The 17,588-nt window shown below is 40.6% G+C and overlaps 1 protein-coding gene across 1 annotated transcript; it reads left to right on the forward strand.

Annotated features, from left to right (window-relative positions):
- The first annotated feature begins 7,562 nt into the window (after positions 1–7,562).
- LOC140613964 (heterogeneous nuclear ribonucleoprotein A1-like) lies at positions 7,563–8,862 on the forward strand. The gene has a single exon (XM_072792602.1). It carries the CDS (start codon positions 8,058–8,060, stop codon positions 8,610–8,612), a length of 555 nt encoding a protein of 184 aa, XP_072648703.1. The 5' UTR covers positions 7,563–8,057; the 3' UTR covers positions 8,613–8,862.
- Positions 8,863–17,588: the final 8,726 nt, after the last annotated feature.

A 17,588-nucleotide genomic window follows, 5' to 3' on the forward strand; every position in this document is an offset into this window, starting at 1 on the left:
TACAAATATCTACAATATAAGGGTGTCAAAATACATGTGAATTAAAAGGTCCTATAAGAGTTCAGAGGAGGGACAGCATCTTTTAAACTGAGGAATCCAGGAATTTTTTTTAATATTTTATTTATTCATGAGAGACAGAGAAAGGGGCGGGGGGCAGGCAGAGACACAGCAGAGGGAGAACCAGGCTCTATGCAGGGAGCCTGATGTGGGACTCGATCCCAGGACTCCAGGATCACATCCTAGGCCAAAGGAAGGTGTTAAACCACTGAGCCACCCAGGGATCCCCACCAGGAAGTCTTTATAGAGAACAGGGCATTTCACGTAGCTGTTGAACGTGGGTTGGATTTGGAGTATAAAGGACAGGACACATTCCTGGTGGAGGGGAAAAAGCAAAGAGGTGAAAAAATCTAAGGGTGTTAAAGAATGTTAAGTAATTGTGTTTGCCTGATGGAGAAGTGGGTGAGTGATCACTGTGGGCAGTGGGAAGCAGGACTAGAGGTTGCAACCAAGTTACAAGCTAAGGCTTGGATTTATGTGGTAATGAGTAGTGAATGGGGGGTATGTTTCTGAACTGGAGACATAAGAGGCAGCAGACCCTGGCCTGGCCCCTAGAAATGAAGACTTTAGAGCCAGGCTCCTGGTTTCCCTTTCCTTTTCCCATACCCTGTGATCGGAGACAAGTCACATCCCAGGGTCTCAGTTGTCTCATTTGTAATATGGGGATAATAATGGTACCTACCTCTTAGGGTTGTGCAGATTAGTTTATAATCTGTAAAGATCTTAGAATGTTACAAAGAGCAAGGGCTTTGTAAGCATTAGCTATTATTAGTATGACTGAAGTTAAGCATTAGGCAATTTAAGCTGGTGGCAGAGAGTGACTGGCAATGAGAACAGAGGGAAAGAAGCAATGAGAGCCTGAATGGGTGAGAAAGGCAGGAAAGACAGAAAATGTGTGCTGCGCACAACCATTAGAGGATTTTGAACCTTCTCCTTCCCCACAGCCAGCCCTTCTGCTTGCTCAGTTTCTGGGTGTTCCCTATATGCCTCCCAGGATAGCCCAGCCAAGAATCTTCCATGTGGTGCTTCTTCCAACAGCACACTCAGCCACCCTGCTCCCCCCCATCCATGCCCTCACCACTTCTGTGAAAATAGAAGTGAATGCTGCCACCATTCTTCAATAAAGATCCTTCCTTCCCAGAGCCTCCCATCAGAATTAGACACTGCCAAGTGTTTAACCTTGTTGTGCATTTTATAATTCACAACACGTTTTTCTATTGAATGTTGACTTTGCCCTATTCACTCTTATGTGTTCAGTGCTCCATAGGGTGCTTGGAAGAAAGCAGGTAGTGTGGAAATGTTTGTAAATGAACTAATGAATGTGTGTTATCTCTCTTCACTATCAAACAAAATGATCTAGTCCAGAGACTTAGAAAAAAGTCTGATACATAGCAGTTACTCAGTAAATGGTGGCTAGAACTTATTATTTAATCCCACTCTATGGCTACTCACAGTCTGCCTTGCCTAGGACCTGTGTGAGTATGGGGGTTAGGGGAGCTACCTGGGGGTAGAGCCTGGATCCTCTTCCTGGGTGAATGTCCCTGATCATTCCAGAGAAAGTACCTGATTCATGTCCATTTAATCAAATTGATTGAGCTTTTAAATATATCTGATCTGAGTTCAGTGCTGGTTAAAAAAATTAGATGATAATTAATGGCCCCATCTCTGCACTGAACCTTTCACTTCTCCATCAGATATCCTTATCTAAACTTCTGGCCTCACAGCATGCAGTGTGACCAGATAGGCCCCAGGGTTGGGCCACTCCTTCTGCCCCTGAGGATCAATTACCTGGACACACCACTTTGCTATCACATCATGCCCTTCATTGGATTAACGAGGCTATAGAGACAGCCTTATTGGTAATCTACTGTCTCATAGCAGAATGGCTATCATCTTGGAGATAATAGAACTGCCTTAAGAATTGGTTTGTCTATTTACAAAGTGGGGGGAATTATATTTATTTCTAATTTATAGGCATGTCAAATAAGCTAATTAGTTTTTCTTATTGTTTTCAAAAGTAAAGCATTATAGAAGTTATCTAGATATAATTATTATTCAAATTAACTCCTTAAAAACTCTAATCTTGTACCTCTTTGGTCACACCCCTTGGAGTGTGATATAGTTTTTGTTAATTAGTATTTTACTAATCCAGAATTGTCAAAGCTGAATGAGTAAAAATTCTAAATCCTAGAGGTTTAAGAAGGAAGTACAGCATTATTGTTTAAATGTAGACCAAAGAAACTAGAGAAGAGAAGTGCTAGAATAAGTAATGTAGGGTATGATTTAGGTTTGGCGAGACTTGGGGTCTTAGTTCCAGCCAACTCCTCTGGGCCTCCTTCTTCTGTGAGTAGAATGTTTTAGTCTAGAATGGACTAGATCATCTCTAGATTCTCCTTCCTCTGTGATCAGGAGAGTAATTCTTGCTTTGCAAGTATGTTGCAAGTATGAAGTTGCTGTGGGTTTTTTTAATTTTTTTAATCCGTGTTTCAATTTATTTTCTTCAGTAAATTAAGCATTTGTCTGAGATCTGATTATACTACTGTTTGCTTGATACATCCTTTTTGGATTTATGAAGAAGTATTTCTGCACTTTAGCCCAATCTGACACATCAGATACCATAAAATCCACAGCCCACTGCTGTGAAATGCAAATAGCTACTGATGTTCAAAGCAATGCTCCAGGATACTCATCCCTCTCCTATATCTGTCCTTCCATAGATCATACCTCTACCCATTCTGAATATTGCCTGACTCTATGTTTATACTTGGTCTCTCTCTTGTAGATTTGAAGTAAGATTCTGGCTGTATTCTGACATTCTGGCCAGAGTCATAGGAAAACTGAAATCCTGCCCTGCCTTTCCACCCTTGCCACAGGGATAGAACAGGAATCATAGTATCTCCTTATTACTAAGCCAGCACCAGTACTGCTAAATCCAAGTCTCCTTTGTGAAGCTCAGTTGAAGAACTTTTTGGCTGGAAAAATGAAAAGGTAAGGAGGCAGCAAGCATCAAGATGAGCCTTGGATCCCCTACCCAAACAAGAGTTTAGACTCAAAGGATAGGCGCACAAGGATGCCTCGTTTGCCCAAGGAGGCCCTGTTCAATCTGAGGGAAGGTTTAGGATGGTCATTGGCCTTAGAAGCACAGTAATCCCACTTGCCAGGAACAGGACCCAATCAGATATACCTATCTCACCTATCAGGTTGGCAACTTATTCTCTCTTACAGAGAAGCTCATAGAACAGTGAACCAAGGAGCAGAAGATGAAAGAGAGTTTAGTTCCTCCCCACATATTCCCCAGTATTCCCCAGTATTTGCATCTGAGCCTCCACTTTTCCAAATGAACTTTAATGGCTCTTACCACTGACTCTCAGGGCCTCCTCCTATCACAGCCTCCTTCCTGGTTCCACTTCTCCCTAACCCCTTGGTTGCTGCTCTGGCAGGGTCAACTCCAAGCACTAAGGTTGTTTTAGCTTTTCATCCACCAATCTAGAGATATATAACATAAAAGTAAAGATTCCTTGGTGCCTACAAAAGGATTTTAAGAGAAGTTTAATAGCTATATATGACTTTGGGGAAATTTAACCACAAGTAAAAATGTGCATGTGCTTTAGTGTGAATGTGTGGAAAGAAAATGAGTATTTACTTTAAAAAATGAGAGTACCACTTGACACAAATAAGAACACTACAGCAACTATGAAAATTTCATGATTGAGAGAACAATTCTCATTTGTTTTCAATGCCCTAGGATAAATCAGAGCCAATTTATCAACATTCCAGGCAGGTCTGAATTTCTTCACCCTCTCTCCTCCTACTTAAAAGACACCCAACCTCAAGCCCATCAAACTCCAGACCATTTGGGTCTTTTAGAGTTATAATTTTGCTTCTTTATGTCTTTATTGCTCCTTTGATAGAGAAATTGAAAAAAAGAAAAAGATATGAAGGAGAACAACAAAAAGCTATAATTATGAAGATTCAATTTAATTTTAAAGCTTGTGGACAGAAAAGAAGAAGCCAGAAAAGAAGGAACCAAATTAATTTAGCAGGGAAGCATTGCATGAAATATTGTTGAAGTTTAATAACCATGCAAAGACAGATGATATGTGTGGAAAAATTAGTTGTAGGACCTCATAATAGTCTATTAATATTTCCTACAGGCGCAAAACCCTTTCCTGAATAATTGTGACAAAGTAATCTTTTGAAAAAGAGTGAGCTGAAAAAAAGAATCTTCAAAAGGAGACAGTGATGATGAAGGCGCTAGAAGGAGAAGGAGACTCTATGTCAGCCAGGGAATCTGAGGGTGTGTTTGCTATAACTCACCGTGACCAGACAAGAGAGATAAAGCTCACAGATGATCAGAAGCCATGTGGAGGGCATATACACACAGGCACATCTGCACTGAAAAGAGCTGAGAAAACAAATAGCATGGTTTTTAGACATACCTGTCTTTTCATATGTCTTTATGAAAATAACTTAATATTCCTGCCCACACGGTCAACATTATTGAGCTCTCAGGCAGATGAAAAAAACTGAGATACACAACAATGGAGTGACTGGTTACAGGGGTCCCCAGGAGATTCAGGCAGAGAGGGAAAAGGGAGGCCCTGTCTTGGGCAGTGTGACAGGCCTGGTGGCCTCCTTATGTCCCAGAGAAATGGAATAGCGTCTTCTGGCTTTGTCTTTCCTGCAGAGGCGGCAGGTAAATTCCTGCTTCTGAATTTACAAAGTCTGAGCTCCCCAAAGCAGAGTATCTGAATTCCTTTATTCTGATCTAACAGAAAGGACAATTATTCTGTACACCCAAATTCCAGAGATTACTGTTCCAGTGAGAACTCAGTAAATACTTGTTGATAGAACTGGAAAAGGAGAAGGGGGGGGGGAAGGAAAGGGATTAATATTTAACTTAAATAAACTAATATTTGTTAATGACCTGTAATGTTCCAATACATTAAAATGCATTAATTTCTCTAATCCTCACAGTAAACTTGCAAAGCAGTTGATACTATGCCCATTTTACAGAATAGAAGAGGTTTCCAGTTTCTCATGCAGTAGGGAACCGTCAGAGCAGAAGAGTCAGATAAAAAATACTGCCTCTAGAAGGTCTTTGTGGAAGGACTGGTGATGTTTGCTCCCATTCCTCCTCTGCAGAGGTCTACTTGCAGAGGCTACCTCTATTCCTCGAATCTTGGTCCCAGTTGTTAAAGTTACCTCTGTCCAAGAAAATGGCTTATGGTAAAGGTAAGAATTACTGCCCTCCTGAGTATATTCCTGCCCTAATTCAGACTCTGCTGTGTAGCTAGTGGTGATCTGGGTTATCTATGACAAGGGCCATGATCAACAAGTACATGAAAGCCTGCAGGACTGAGAACTCACTTCTTCCAGATTAACATAATCTTGGGGCATCCAGGATATGAGCACATGAGGCGAAATAGTTGAGTATCTGTCATGAAGACTTTTGAAAGGCATAATGGTTGGGGTTGGGTACCGTTAGGTTAATAGCTCCCATCTTTCAGATGAGAGATCTGGATACTTTTAGAGAACAAAACTGTTCCTCCAGGTCTCCACCTGCAGGATAAGTTAATGTTCTATTTTGGTTTAGATATATCCAAAATATGCATGCATGGCTGAGACAGTGGCACACATATCAGCACATTATTGCGGTGGGGGGCAGAGTGACCATGACTTATATAGTGTTGGACTATGGAAGGTGATTTACAGAATATGGGTTTGTTTAATGTAATCATAGCCAGCACAAACTTTTAGTTTTCTCTTCTTTTGCTCTCCATGATAGACCATACCAAGAACTCACCCTGACCACTTCAAGTGCTTCAGTAAGTCATTCTTGGTTCAAAACTCAGAGCATGGTGGCCATTGGGACTAATCCTGGGATAGGACAGGACTGTACCTGCAGCTCAAGAGTCACCAAAAGCCTCATTTGAGGCTCCTCTTTCCATCCCCCTCTTCCCAGAAATATTGAGGCCCTTGCTATGAATATAGAAAGCAAGGTTGGCCCCCATTTCAGAAGTATACCTGCAAATCAAGAATCCACTGCTTCAGGCCAAAGACAATGAGCTCCCACTATGAATGAGGACTCCCAGAAGCCAGTTGAAATCCCCATGGTGTGTGGGATGTGATAAAGCCTAAATCCTAGAAGCTTATCATAGAAGTTCAAGAATTTCTCCTACTGAGAAATTTTCCTATATTCTCCTTCGTCATAAAAATTATTTTAGTCATACCGTATCACTATTAGGAACAGCATATTTGACCAAACTGCTAGTTTCATTTACAGAATTCTATAGAATTCATTCATTCCACAAACACTGATTAAACACCTATATTCTGTGCCTGCTGAAGGTTAAAAAAAAAAGAGTAACACACAGTTTTTGGGTTTCAGGGTTTATCTACCTGAGGAGCTAAGCCTATATTCAGAAAATTAGACCTAAATAAATAGGATTTTCCAACTCTAAAATTCTTTGTGACTTTATAATACTATAGAACAATACATATGTTAACTTATAAATGTAAGAACCCTTCTCCTGCTTTTCCTTATATTCATTCATTAGGCAATTAGAAGATCCATGACCATTTTTAATTTTTGTAAAATTGGAGTCTGGAGAGTTTAGGAAACCACTGTATTTTACAGACCCCTACCTAATCATAGGTACATAGCCTGCAAATATCCCAAGCCTCACAAATTTGTGAAGGCACATTTGCCCTTAAACTTTCCTGGCTTTGACATGCTAAGCTGCAACCAAGCTGTCATAAACTGATCACACCACCTGGTGGTTGGAGCTGGGAACAGTAGCTCAACACAATTTTAATTCAATCTCTCCTCCCAACCATCTCCCTCTTCTTACCCAATCCGTAGACTGTGCATATGCAAAATGTACCCTTCTCTCTCTCACTGCTTCCCTGGATTTTTTTCACTACCTAGTTTGTTTATATATATCCTAATGTATAATACCAGGAAATATTTTTAACACATATATACCAACATGTGCCCCAACAACATTCCTCATATTGTTTCCCTATTGGAAAAGACTTCACTTCAAATTTCCTGATCTTCTTCACTGATTTTCTCTTTCAATCTTCTTTTGTCTACATAGAAACCAAGAATCTTCCTCTTGTTATAAGTGTTAATATAAAACTACTTCTACTGATCTATCTGTACCAAGAGAAAAGAAATCCAAGAGCTATCCAACAGGTACAAATCAAAACAAGCACAGTACTTAATACCTTTTTGTTACCACTGTTCCTCCTGCCAGAAGAGCCCTCTCACTCCTTCTCACTTCCCTAAACCTTCCTGTTTTGCAACCTGACCTCCTCTATGAAGCTCGGCCTTCTCCAGAACTTCTTCTTCCTTGACACCCTAGGAATGAATGACACCCTGGTTAATCATTGTATGCATTTTCTAGGGCTGCCTTGACAAATTACTACAAACTGAGTGGCTCCAAACAAAAGCTTATTTTCTCACAATTCTGGAGGCCTTAACTCCAAATTCAAAATGCTGGCAATCTGACGAACGTAGATTACTCCTTTCTGCCCCTGGACGCCGCCGAGTAAGCATCGTTAAAGTCTCCCCTCCCACCGCCGTCATGTCTAAGTCAGAGTCTCCCAAAGAGCCCGAGCAGCTGCGGAAGCTCTTCATCGGAGGTTTGAGCTTCGAAACGACCGATGAGAGTCTGAGGAGCCATTTTGAGCAATGGGGGACGCTTACGGACTGTGTGGTAATGAGAGACCCCGACACCAAGCGCTCCAGAGGCTTTGGGTTGGTCACGTAGGCCCCCGTGGAGGAGGTGGACGCAGCCAGGAACGCCCGGCCGCACAAGGTGGACGGAAGAGTCGTGGAACCAAAGAGGGCTGTCTCCCGAGAAGATTCTCAAAGACCCGGTGCCCACTTAACTGTGAAAAAGATTTTTGTCGGTGGCATTAAAGAAGACACTGAAGAACATCATCTAAGAGATTATTTTGAACAGTATGGGAAAATTGAAGTGATTGAGATCATGACTGACCGAGGCAGTGGCAAAAAGAGAGGTTTCGCTTTTGTGACCTTTGATGACCACGACTCTGTAGACAAGACTGTCATTCAAAAATACCATACCGTGAATGGCCACAACTGTGAAGTAAGGAAAGCCCTAGCGAAGCAAGAGATGGCTAGTGCTTCCTCCAGCCAAAGAGGCCGAAGTGGTTCTGGAAACTTTGGTGGTGGTCGTGGAGGTGGTTTTGGTGGGAATGACAACTTTGGTCGTGGAGGGAACTTCAGTGGTCGAGGTGGCTTCGGTGGCAGTCGAGGTGGTGGTGGATACGGTGGCAGTGGGGATGGCTATAACGGATTTGGTAATGACGGAAGCAACTTTGGAGGTGGCGGAAGCTATAACGATTTTGGCAATTACAACAATCAATCCTCAAATTTTGGACCCATGAAAGGAGGAAACTTTGGAGGCAGAAGCTCTGGCCCCTATGGTGGTGGAGGCCAATACTTTGCCAAACCACGAAACCAAGGTGGCTATGGCGGTTCCAGCAGCAGCAGCAGCTATGGCAGTGGCAGAAGGTTTTAATTACTGCCAGGAAACAAAGCTTAGCAGGAGAGGAGAGCCAGAGAAGTGACAGGGAAGCTACAGGTTACAACAGATTTGTGAACTCAGCCAAGCACAGTAGTGGCAGGGCCTAGCTGCTACAAAGAAGACATGTTTTAGACAATACTCATGTGTATGGGCAAAAAACTCGAGGACTGTATTTGTGACTAATTGTATAACAGGTTATTTTAGTTTCTGTTCTGTGGAAAGTGTAAAGCATTCCAACAAAGGGTTTTAATGTAGATTTTTTTTTTTTGCACCCATGCTGTTGATTGCTAAATGTAATAGTCTGTTCATGACGCTGAATAAATGTGTCTTTAAAAAAAAAAAATGCTGGCAACCCATGCTCTTGCTTCTTTTTTTCCTTTGCTCATTTGTTTTGTTTCTTAAGTTCCACATGAGTGAAATCATACAGAATTTGTCTTTCTATGACTAATTTATTTCACTTAGGATTATATTCTTTAGCTCCATCCATGTTGTTGCAAATGGCAAGATTTCATTCCTTTTCATGGCTGAATAATATCTCATAGTATGTATATACCACTTTGTCTTTATCCATTTATCTATCGATGAATACTTGGACTACTTCCATAATTTGGCTATTGTAGGGACACCTGGGTGGCTCAGTTAGGTATTGGACTCTTGATTTCAGCTCAGATCATGATTTCAGGGTTGTGTGATTAAGCCCCAGATCAGGCTCCATGCTGGCCATGGAGCCTGCTTGAGTCTCTCCCTCCCTATGCCCCTCCTCTCACCCCACTTGTGCACTCTAAATAAGTAAATAAACAAACATACATATATACATACATATATACCAGCACTATTTGGCTATTGTAAAAAAAAAAATGCTGCTATAAACATAGGGGTGCATGTATCTCTTTGAATTAGTGCTTTTGTATTTGGGGTATAAATACCTGGTAAAGAAATTACCAGATCATAAGGTAGTTCTATTTTAAATTTTTTGAGTAATCCCCATACTGTTTTACATAGTGGCTGTACCAGTTTGCATTCCCACCAATACCGCACTAGGTTCCTTCTCTACTTCCTCACTAGCACTTGTCATTTCTTGTGTTTTTTATTTTAGATGTTCTGATAGGTCTGAAGTGATAGCTCATTGTACTTCTGATTTGTATTTTCCTGAAGATGAGTGATATTGAACATCTTTTCATGTGTCTGTTGGCCATGTGGATATCTTCTGCCTATTTTTTCATTGGATTATTTGTTTTTTGGATATTGAATTGTATGGCTTTTTTATATATTTTGGATATTTATCCTTTCTCAGATACATCGTTTGCAAATATATTCTCCCATTCAATAGGTTCCCTTGTTGATTGTTTCCTTTGCCATACAAAAGCTTTTTATTTTGATATAGTCCCAGTAGTTTATTTTTGCTTTTACTTCCCTTGCCTCAGGAGACATTTCTAGAAAAATGTTGCTATGGCTGATGTCAGAGACATTATCGCCTATGCTCTCTTCTAGGATTCTAATGGTTATGGGTCTCACATTTAGGTCTTTAATCCATTTGAGTTTATTTTTATGTATAATAAAGCCACAATCTCTTTTTTTTGTTTGTTTGTTTGTTTTCAATTTCTCTCTTTGAAGGGTTTAGGAGGGAATCCTTCCTCATTTCTTCCAGCTTCTGGAGTTCCTGTCATCCTTGGCTTGTGGCAGCATAACTCCAGTCCCCCTCTGTGGATACTCACATGACCTTACTCCTTTTCTGTCTCCCTCTCCTCTTCTCTCTCCTTCTAAGGACACCAATCCATAGATTTAGGGCCCACTACTGTCTAGTGTAATCTCATCTCAAACTTCACCATCATTCACCATCATCTGCAAAGACCATTAAGGATTCAAATTAATGAAATATTGTTTATGCCATAACAAGCAGAGTGTTTGGTTGTTATAGACTGAATGCTTACATCCTCCCCAAAATTCATATGTTGAAATCCTAACACCCAATGTGATGGTATTTGAAAGTAAAGCTTTTGGAAGATGATTAGATCATAAGGATGGAGCCCTCATGAATTGGATTAGTGCCGTCATAAAAGAGACCTCAAGAGTGCTCTTATTCCTTTTGCCACATGAGCAGAACAAGAATGAGGCTATGAAGTAAATAAACCCTTATCAAACACTGAATCTGCTGGTGCCTTAATTTTGGAACTTCCCAACCTCCAGAACTGTGAGAAATAAGTGCTTATTGTTTAAGCATCCCAGTCTTTGATACTTTTGTTGTAGCAGTCAAAATGGACTAAGATACTGGCTCATAGTGGATGCTCAACAAATGGTAACCGTGGATGTTTTGTCAGTGATAAACCATGAGTAGGCTCAGTTTCTACAGGAAGAATAGATAGAAATTTTGTTGTGAGCACCGCAAGAAGTATTTCTTTTTTGTTGTTGTTTAAAGACTTTATTTATTTATTTACTTGAGAAAGAACACAACAAGCACAGGGAGTGGCAGGCAGAGAAATGGGAGAAGCAGGGAGCCCAATGTGGGACTCGATCCCAGGACCCTGGGATCATGACCTAACCTGAAGGCAGACACTTAACCAACTAAGCCACCCAGGTGTCCAAAGTATTTCCTTTTTATGAGGTGGTTGAGTCCTAAATTTTATGAGAACTATTGCTGAAGTATGACACCAAACTTGCATTTTTATGTAGCACATGGAAGAGTCTGTGGTTTTTTGCTGGTCTTTTTTTTTTTTTTTTTTTCAGGAATATCCTTAGAATTCTAAGGTTTAATCATAAGTCAATGATAAAAATCTTTAGGTCTTATACAAGTTAGAATTATGGTAGAATAACATCCCATCTTGTTACCCATTTCACTAAGATTATTATTTTTTTAAGATTTTATTTATTTATTCATGGGAGACAGAGAGAGGCAGAGACATAGGCAGAAGGAGAAGCAGGTTCCCTGGTGGGGAGCCCAATGTGGGACTCGATCCCAGAACCCCGGGATCATGACCTGAACCAAAGGCAGATGCTCAATCACTGAGCCACCCAGGCACCTCAACATTTCACTAAGATTAAATGAAAATTTCACTAAGATTAACCAGTATCTACTAATCACTAGAGGGGATGAACCATGTTAGACATTGCCCTAAAAGGCCTACTATCTAGTTGAGAGAAAACAAAATGCACTAGTCCTACACTAAGTGCCTAGAAGTGTCTGTACTTGCTCTCTACAGAACCTAACTTTCCAACTTCTACTCTAAACTATGTGGTTCCAGTGGGAACTGCTGTCATTATACATCTCACCTTTATGCCAAGTAGGTTTTTTTTTTTTTTTTTTTTTTTTGTGTATAACAAAACATCTCAAAACTTAGTGGCTTAAAACACCAACCATTTATGTAATTCATGATTTTGTGGGCTGGCACTTTGGTCTGTACTCATCTAATGGTTCTGGTCTCAGCTGGGCATAATGATGTTACTCATAACTCACTAAACAGCTCTGCCCCTTGTGGTTAGCTGGTTGTCAGTTTAGTAACAGGGATGATTGGGCCACGTGTCTCTCATTATCATGCAGGCTAGCCCAGACTTGTTCACATGGCAGTAGCAGGTCTCAGAGAAAGAAAAGGGAAGTATACATGGCCTCTTGAGGCCTAGGCTTGGAACTGACACAGCATCACTTCTGCTGTATTCTGTTGACACCAAAGCCAAGTTCAAAGCCAGCCATGATTTAATGGGTGAGGAAATAAATAGACTCCATTCCTTGATGGAAGAAGCTACAAAGTCACCGGGAAGGAGGAGTGAAAAGTCATGACCACTTCTGCAATAAACCAACCATGCCCTGGCTGAACCAATTGTAATACCTTCCTTTCACCTTTCCCCTTGTCATGGAGGTAATGAATTCAACATTTACAAATAAGCAGAGGCAAAGCAAAGTAAATTCTAAGGATATGCCAATCTTCTGGTTGGATTCTTTGAGACCCACAAACCCCCTGCCTTTTCCATGATTACCACATCTTCTAACCAGTTACCTTTCTTTTTTTTTTTTTTTTTTTTTTTAATTTTTATTTATTTATGATAGAGAGAGAGAGAGAGAGAGAGGCAGAGACACAGGCAGAGGGAGAAGCAGGCTCCATGCACCGGGAGCCCGACGTGGGATTCGATCCCGGGTCTCCAGGATCGCGCCCTGGGCCAAAGGCAGGCGCCAAACCGCTGCGCCACCCAGGGATCCCCTAACCAGTTACCTTTCTAAGCCAAGTTATGTTCTGCCACTTATAGCCATCAGTGTTCTACCAACACGAGGCATGGTATTTCAGAGGAGGCAAAAACCAGTCCAACTGAGGGAAGACAAGGACAGTCAAATGGAAAAGGAGGAAAGTGAGCAAGGGAGGTACAGCTTTTGGATAAGTAGAGGTTTCAGGAAGAAAATGTCAATACAAGGAACAACAACAGTAAGTAAATAGAGATGAGTAAATGATAACCATGTCTGAAGTATGTGAACTACCTTGCTGAGGAGTTTTAGAAGACAAAGAGATAAAAAAAAAAAAAAAAAAAAGACTGGAAAAGCAGTTGGATCAGATTCTGGAGGGTCTTAATGCTATAATAAGGAATTTGAAGTTTTGAGCAAGGAATGTCATAGTGAAAGAAGAGTTTGGGGAAGATCAATCTGGTGACAGCTGTATGATGGCTTGAAGGACAGAGACTGAATGGGAAAACAAAGCCTGGGACAAAGAGGCCTTGAATTGGGACTACAGAAGAGGTAAGGAACAAGGGACATGCAAGAAGGAAGCAAAGTCCAGGGTTTGGAAACAGATGGACTGTACGGACCCTGGATAATAAGACAAACAGTCAGAGAAGCTTGCTAATGGCCAGAAAGCCAAGTGTTTAATTGGAGACAAGGGATATTTATGATGGCAGAAGAATTTATATAAGACATTCAGCAGGAGCTTGAGGTCAGAGATCGGTGTTTGTGAATTCTCAGTTACCAAATATCAGTGTATGTGTTCCACTGTGGAGGGTCCCAGGAATACCATACCATGATGCGCATAAATGTCTCATGGACTTGGGTTCTAAAGAGGATTGTTGAAACACTGAGAACAGAAGAGTTCTACAAAGAAGGTGTCCCTTCTATTCTTACAAATGTGGCATAACATATGGGGAGAGGGGTGGTTTTATTTCTACATAAGTGATTAAAAAATAATGAGGGCAAATCAGCTTTAGAGTAGACTCTAGGCCCGCTGCCCACAAACCTAAACATTCTCCCCTGGCCTACATTTCCCTTTCCTTTAGCTTCCACCTTACAATTAATTTGTAGCCACTGTTTTCCACACAGTCAGAAAAAATTCAACATGTGTATTTGTCAAGTCAGGAGCTGTATTCAAATCACTATTAGAACACAATTACAGAACTCTAATACCTCCAACCAGACCAATGGTAGCAGTGTGAAGGAAATTCTTTGGCGGGAATAAAAGAACATGATTCACTAAGATTTAGAACCGAGTGCTGCCTCTTAGCAAGATTTATGTAAGCACTCCCAACTCAGAGACGGAGCAGATTCCTAGAGCAACTGGATGCCAACTGGGAAACGTCTGCATGGGAGAGGCTGGGAGGCAGGTGGGGGGTACCAAAAGCCACACTGGCCAGGCAGAAATGGAATTCTTGGCTTTAATGTTCCTTTTGCCTGTCTATTTTCATCTTTATAGAACAGCCCCTTCCCTGTCCTTCCCAATTCCCCATTTTCTTTTCTTTTTTCCTTTCTTTAAATGCAGTCTAATCCCGAGTATGAACTGATGTAGTTTGTGTGTTAGGAGGGAAAAAAATCTCTCTCTTTTTCTGCCTTTTTTTTTTCCTTCTTCTTCCCCTGGCCCAGTTCATTATTTTTCTTTCTTGTCACTCAGTGTGATAGGTTGAACAGAAGTGCACAGATGAGCACTGAAAACGGTGTCACAAGGCCTTAATCTAGTCTTTAATGCCTGACTTCAGAGATGTCATTTATCTTCTAACTGCAGCAGGCATCCACCAACTTTATCTCTAATAATATATTGATGGATTAAAAGGGTCGGGCAGGAGACCGGGCTGGAAAAATTGCTTATTGACATCAAAATACAGTGCCCTCAACCTGATAAACATGGAGGGCTCGTGTATCTCCCAGAATAGTTGGCGTAGCTATAATTTTTTTTCTAACATGTTTCCCCCAGGTTCATGGGGTGGTCCAGTAAAATAAACAAATACTAAACATTATTTCTATGCTGACATGGCTGGGGAACACACGAGATATTTTAGGAACACATTTTTAATGTCAGATTTATAAATATACCTCCCTTATTTATGACACATTATAGCATATACTATGACAACTTGAAACAGGCACCTATAGTCTTGGCAGCATTCAAATATTCTTCGTGCAGTTTGCTGGAGCAAAAGCTCCCGCTAGTACCTGATTATGCTTTTGGACGGCCGGTAACGCAAGGCTATTTCAGCAGAGAGATGAGGCCAGTAATCTCAGAATGTAAATGAAGAGAGCCTTTGGAAAGATTTCCTTTGTTTATTGTTCTCTTCATTTCATTGTTTAGTTGGCAGCGACATGTTTCAAATCAGGGTCCTGTCCCCTATCCCCCCGGCCCCCACGAATAGGCTATGTCTCTGCAAGTGAATTTTACAATAAACCAAAAAATAATTGTGGCCTGCTAACTAACTCCTACTTAGTGGGTAGTTCCTAAATAGACTCTTTTCAAAATTACCTGTTGTTAGGCTGAATTAGGTCTAATTTTTTTTGACCTTAGAAATTAATTTGCATATAGAGATACTCTCCTGGGAATGCATTGTTTTTTCATTTCATAAGCAGCAATGTTGTTGACTTTCACCTGATTTCCAAATGAAAGTGACTTCTTCAGCTCAACATCCTTTGTTTGGAAAACAAGCTCTAAAAATACCTTCTCAGCACTGTGTTAAGAGGAGGGAAGTGACCTTATTTTAGTATTTTTTTTATTACTTCATAATTTTTTTCTGAGTACAAAGGTAATGTCATAATGGTTGTCTGGCAGACATGCTTTTAAAGAGATTTGCGGAAATGATACATTCCAGCATTTTATAAATTTTGTAGGAAATGTTTTTATGTTGCATTCTTGCTGATGACAAGAGTGCCTTATTTGGGATTGTCTGAGCCAGAACCCTGGACATCAGTATCCAGAGCCTAGAGGTGCTTACAGAGGAAATTCTCCACAGTCAGCACCTAAATGTCCAAGCAGACCTGTGGCCAAGCTATTGTCCACTTGCTATAGTTATACAGGGTACTGATCCTCTCTTGTAGCAGTTTCCCCATCTATAAAAGAGATAATAATTGCATCCATTTCATGGAGCCGTTTTGAATATTAAATGTGTTCATGTGTATAAAGTGGTTACAACAGTGTCTAACACGTGGTGAAAAAATTCAGTAAATCTTGCCTATTACTATTATCTTTAAAATTACTAGGTTTATAATGACATCTCATCCCAAAAGAACCAGAACTTGAGATATGGCCAGGAAAGGAGGGGCTCCAGTAATAGAAAATGTGACAGAGAGTGGCACGAGGCAGGGGAACTTCTGAAGCCAAGGAAATGAAACAACATAAAGGCTGGCAAAAATCCTAACTGCATCTTTACCTAGAGGGTGGCCAAGCTCTGATCAAGAGCTGAGAAGAGAAGAAGATAAGCATTAATATATACCTTTTCAATACAAGGCATCAGGGTCCCCTGACCATTTCTATATGATTTTCTGGCCAAATTATGAAGCGGGAGTGGGAGGTAATGGTATAAAACTCTGATACTAAAATGAGGGTCTTTGAATTCACAGGTTCTGGAACAGTTTGAGAAGAAAAACTGAATTTGGAAAGTAGAATAAAGCCCATCCCAGAATGATCTGTCAGTTTCCTTGAATGCTCTGGAATAGACCCTGTATCTAAGAAATGTCTTCTATCCTGAAAGCACTGCAATTAGCACGAGTAGGTTGGCTACATGGACAGAATTCAAAATGCAGAATATAAAAGCTACAGATCCAAAACTAATCACTTAAAGACTCCTCTACACAGAAACATTCAAAGGAAGATTAAAGATCAATGTGACTGAAGTACAAAAGCTGAATTGGGAGTAAAAATAATAACAGACTCAATTTACAGAGCACTGACCATATACCAGGATCCAATCCAGGTCTGTTCTACTTTAAGACATGCTCTCAATTCCAGCATTTCTATTCCAAACCACATTCAGGCTCTGACTGAAGGAAGCAAGGGCAAGAGAGTAAGGTTCCTAAGGTTCTGAACTGGTGGGTTTTACCAGAAAAGCAGGGAAGAAACTTAAAGTTTCTTGTGCCTACAATTTGTCCTTGTACATATAAAGATGATCCCTGAGCAGGCGATCCCCAATCTTAAGAACTCTAGAGATTTACTCTTTCCTCCTCTGTCTTCAATTGTTCTAGGGATAAAGAAATCATCAGTTCTTAGCACTGTCATCAAAAGCACTGACCAGCTTATGCTTAAGAAGATAAATAGAGGGCTCATGGCCTAGAAACCCTGTTAAAATAGAAAAGGGTCCATCTACCGCCATGATTCACTGTTTTCATAGAGGACAGCTTTCTTTCATCCAACTTCTATTTAAATCTCTATTTATAATATTTCTAAGGTCAGCAAGCATACTCTTCTCTAACAGTTTAATCTGTATGACTTGTTTTCCAATCAGTGAAATCAAACAACAAATCAAAGAGAAGAGAAATATAAGTCGAAGCTCATTCCAATGTGGGTTTTATTCTCATGGTCCAAAGAGAAGCTAACCTGTGAGTTATAGGCCAGGTGCCAAGTGTTTCTACATTGATTTCATGTTTAAACCTCACCACAACTCTGTAAAATAGGTATTATAAGGAAACAAGCCAAAAAGGGTGAGTGACTTGCCCAAGGTCATGCAAAAAGTAAACAACATCAAGATTCAAACCCAAGCCTCTCTGCCTATCAAGTTTGACATTCCTAGCCACTTGTCATGCAG

The sequence above is a fragment of the Canis lupus genome, chromosome 22 (genome assembly GCF_048164855.1).
Source record: "Canis lupus baileyi chromosome 22, mCanLup2.hap1, whole genome shotgun sequence".
Classification (NCBI taxonomy): Eukaryota; Metazoa; Chordata; class Mammalia; order Carnivora; family Canidae; genus Canis; species Canis lupus.

Excerpts from the sequence above, each read along its gene's own strand:
- LOC140613964 (XM_072792602.1), top strand. The coding sequence starts at position 8,058 with ATGACTGACCGAGGCAGTGGCAAAAAGAGAGGTTTCGCTTTTGTGACC.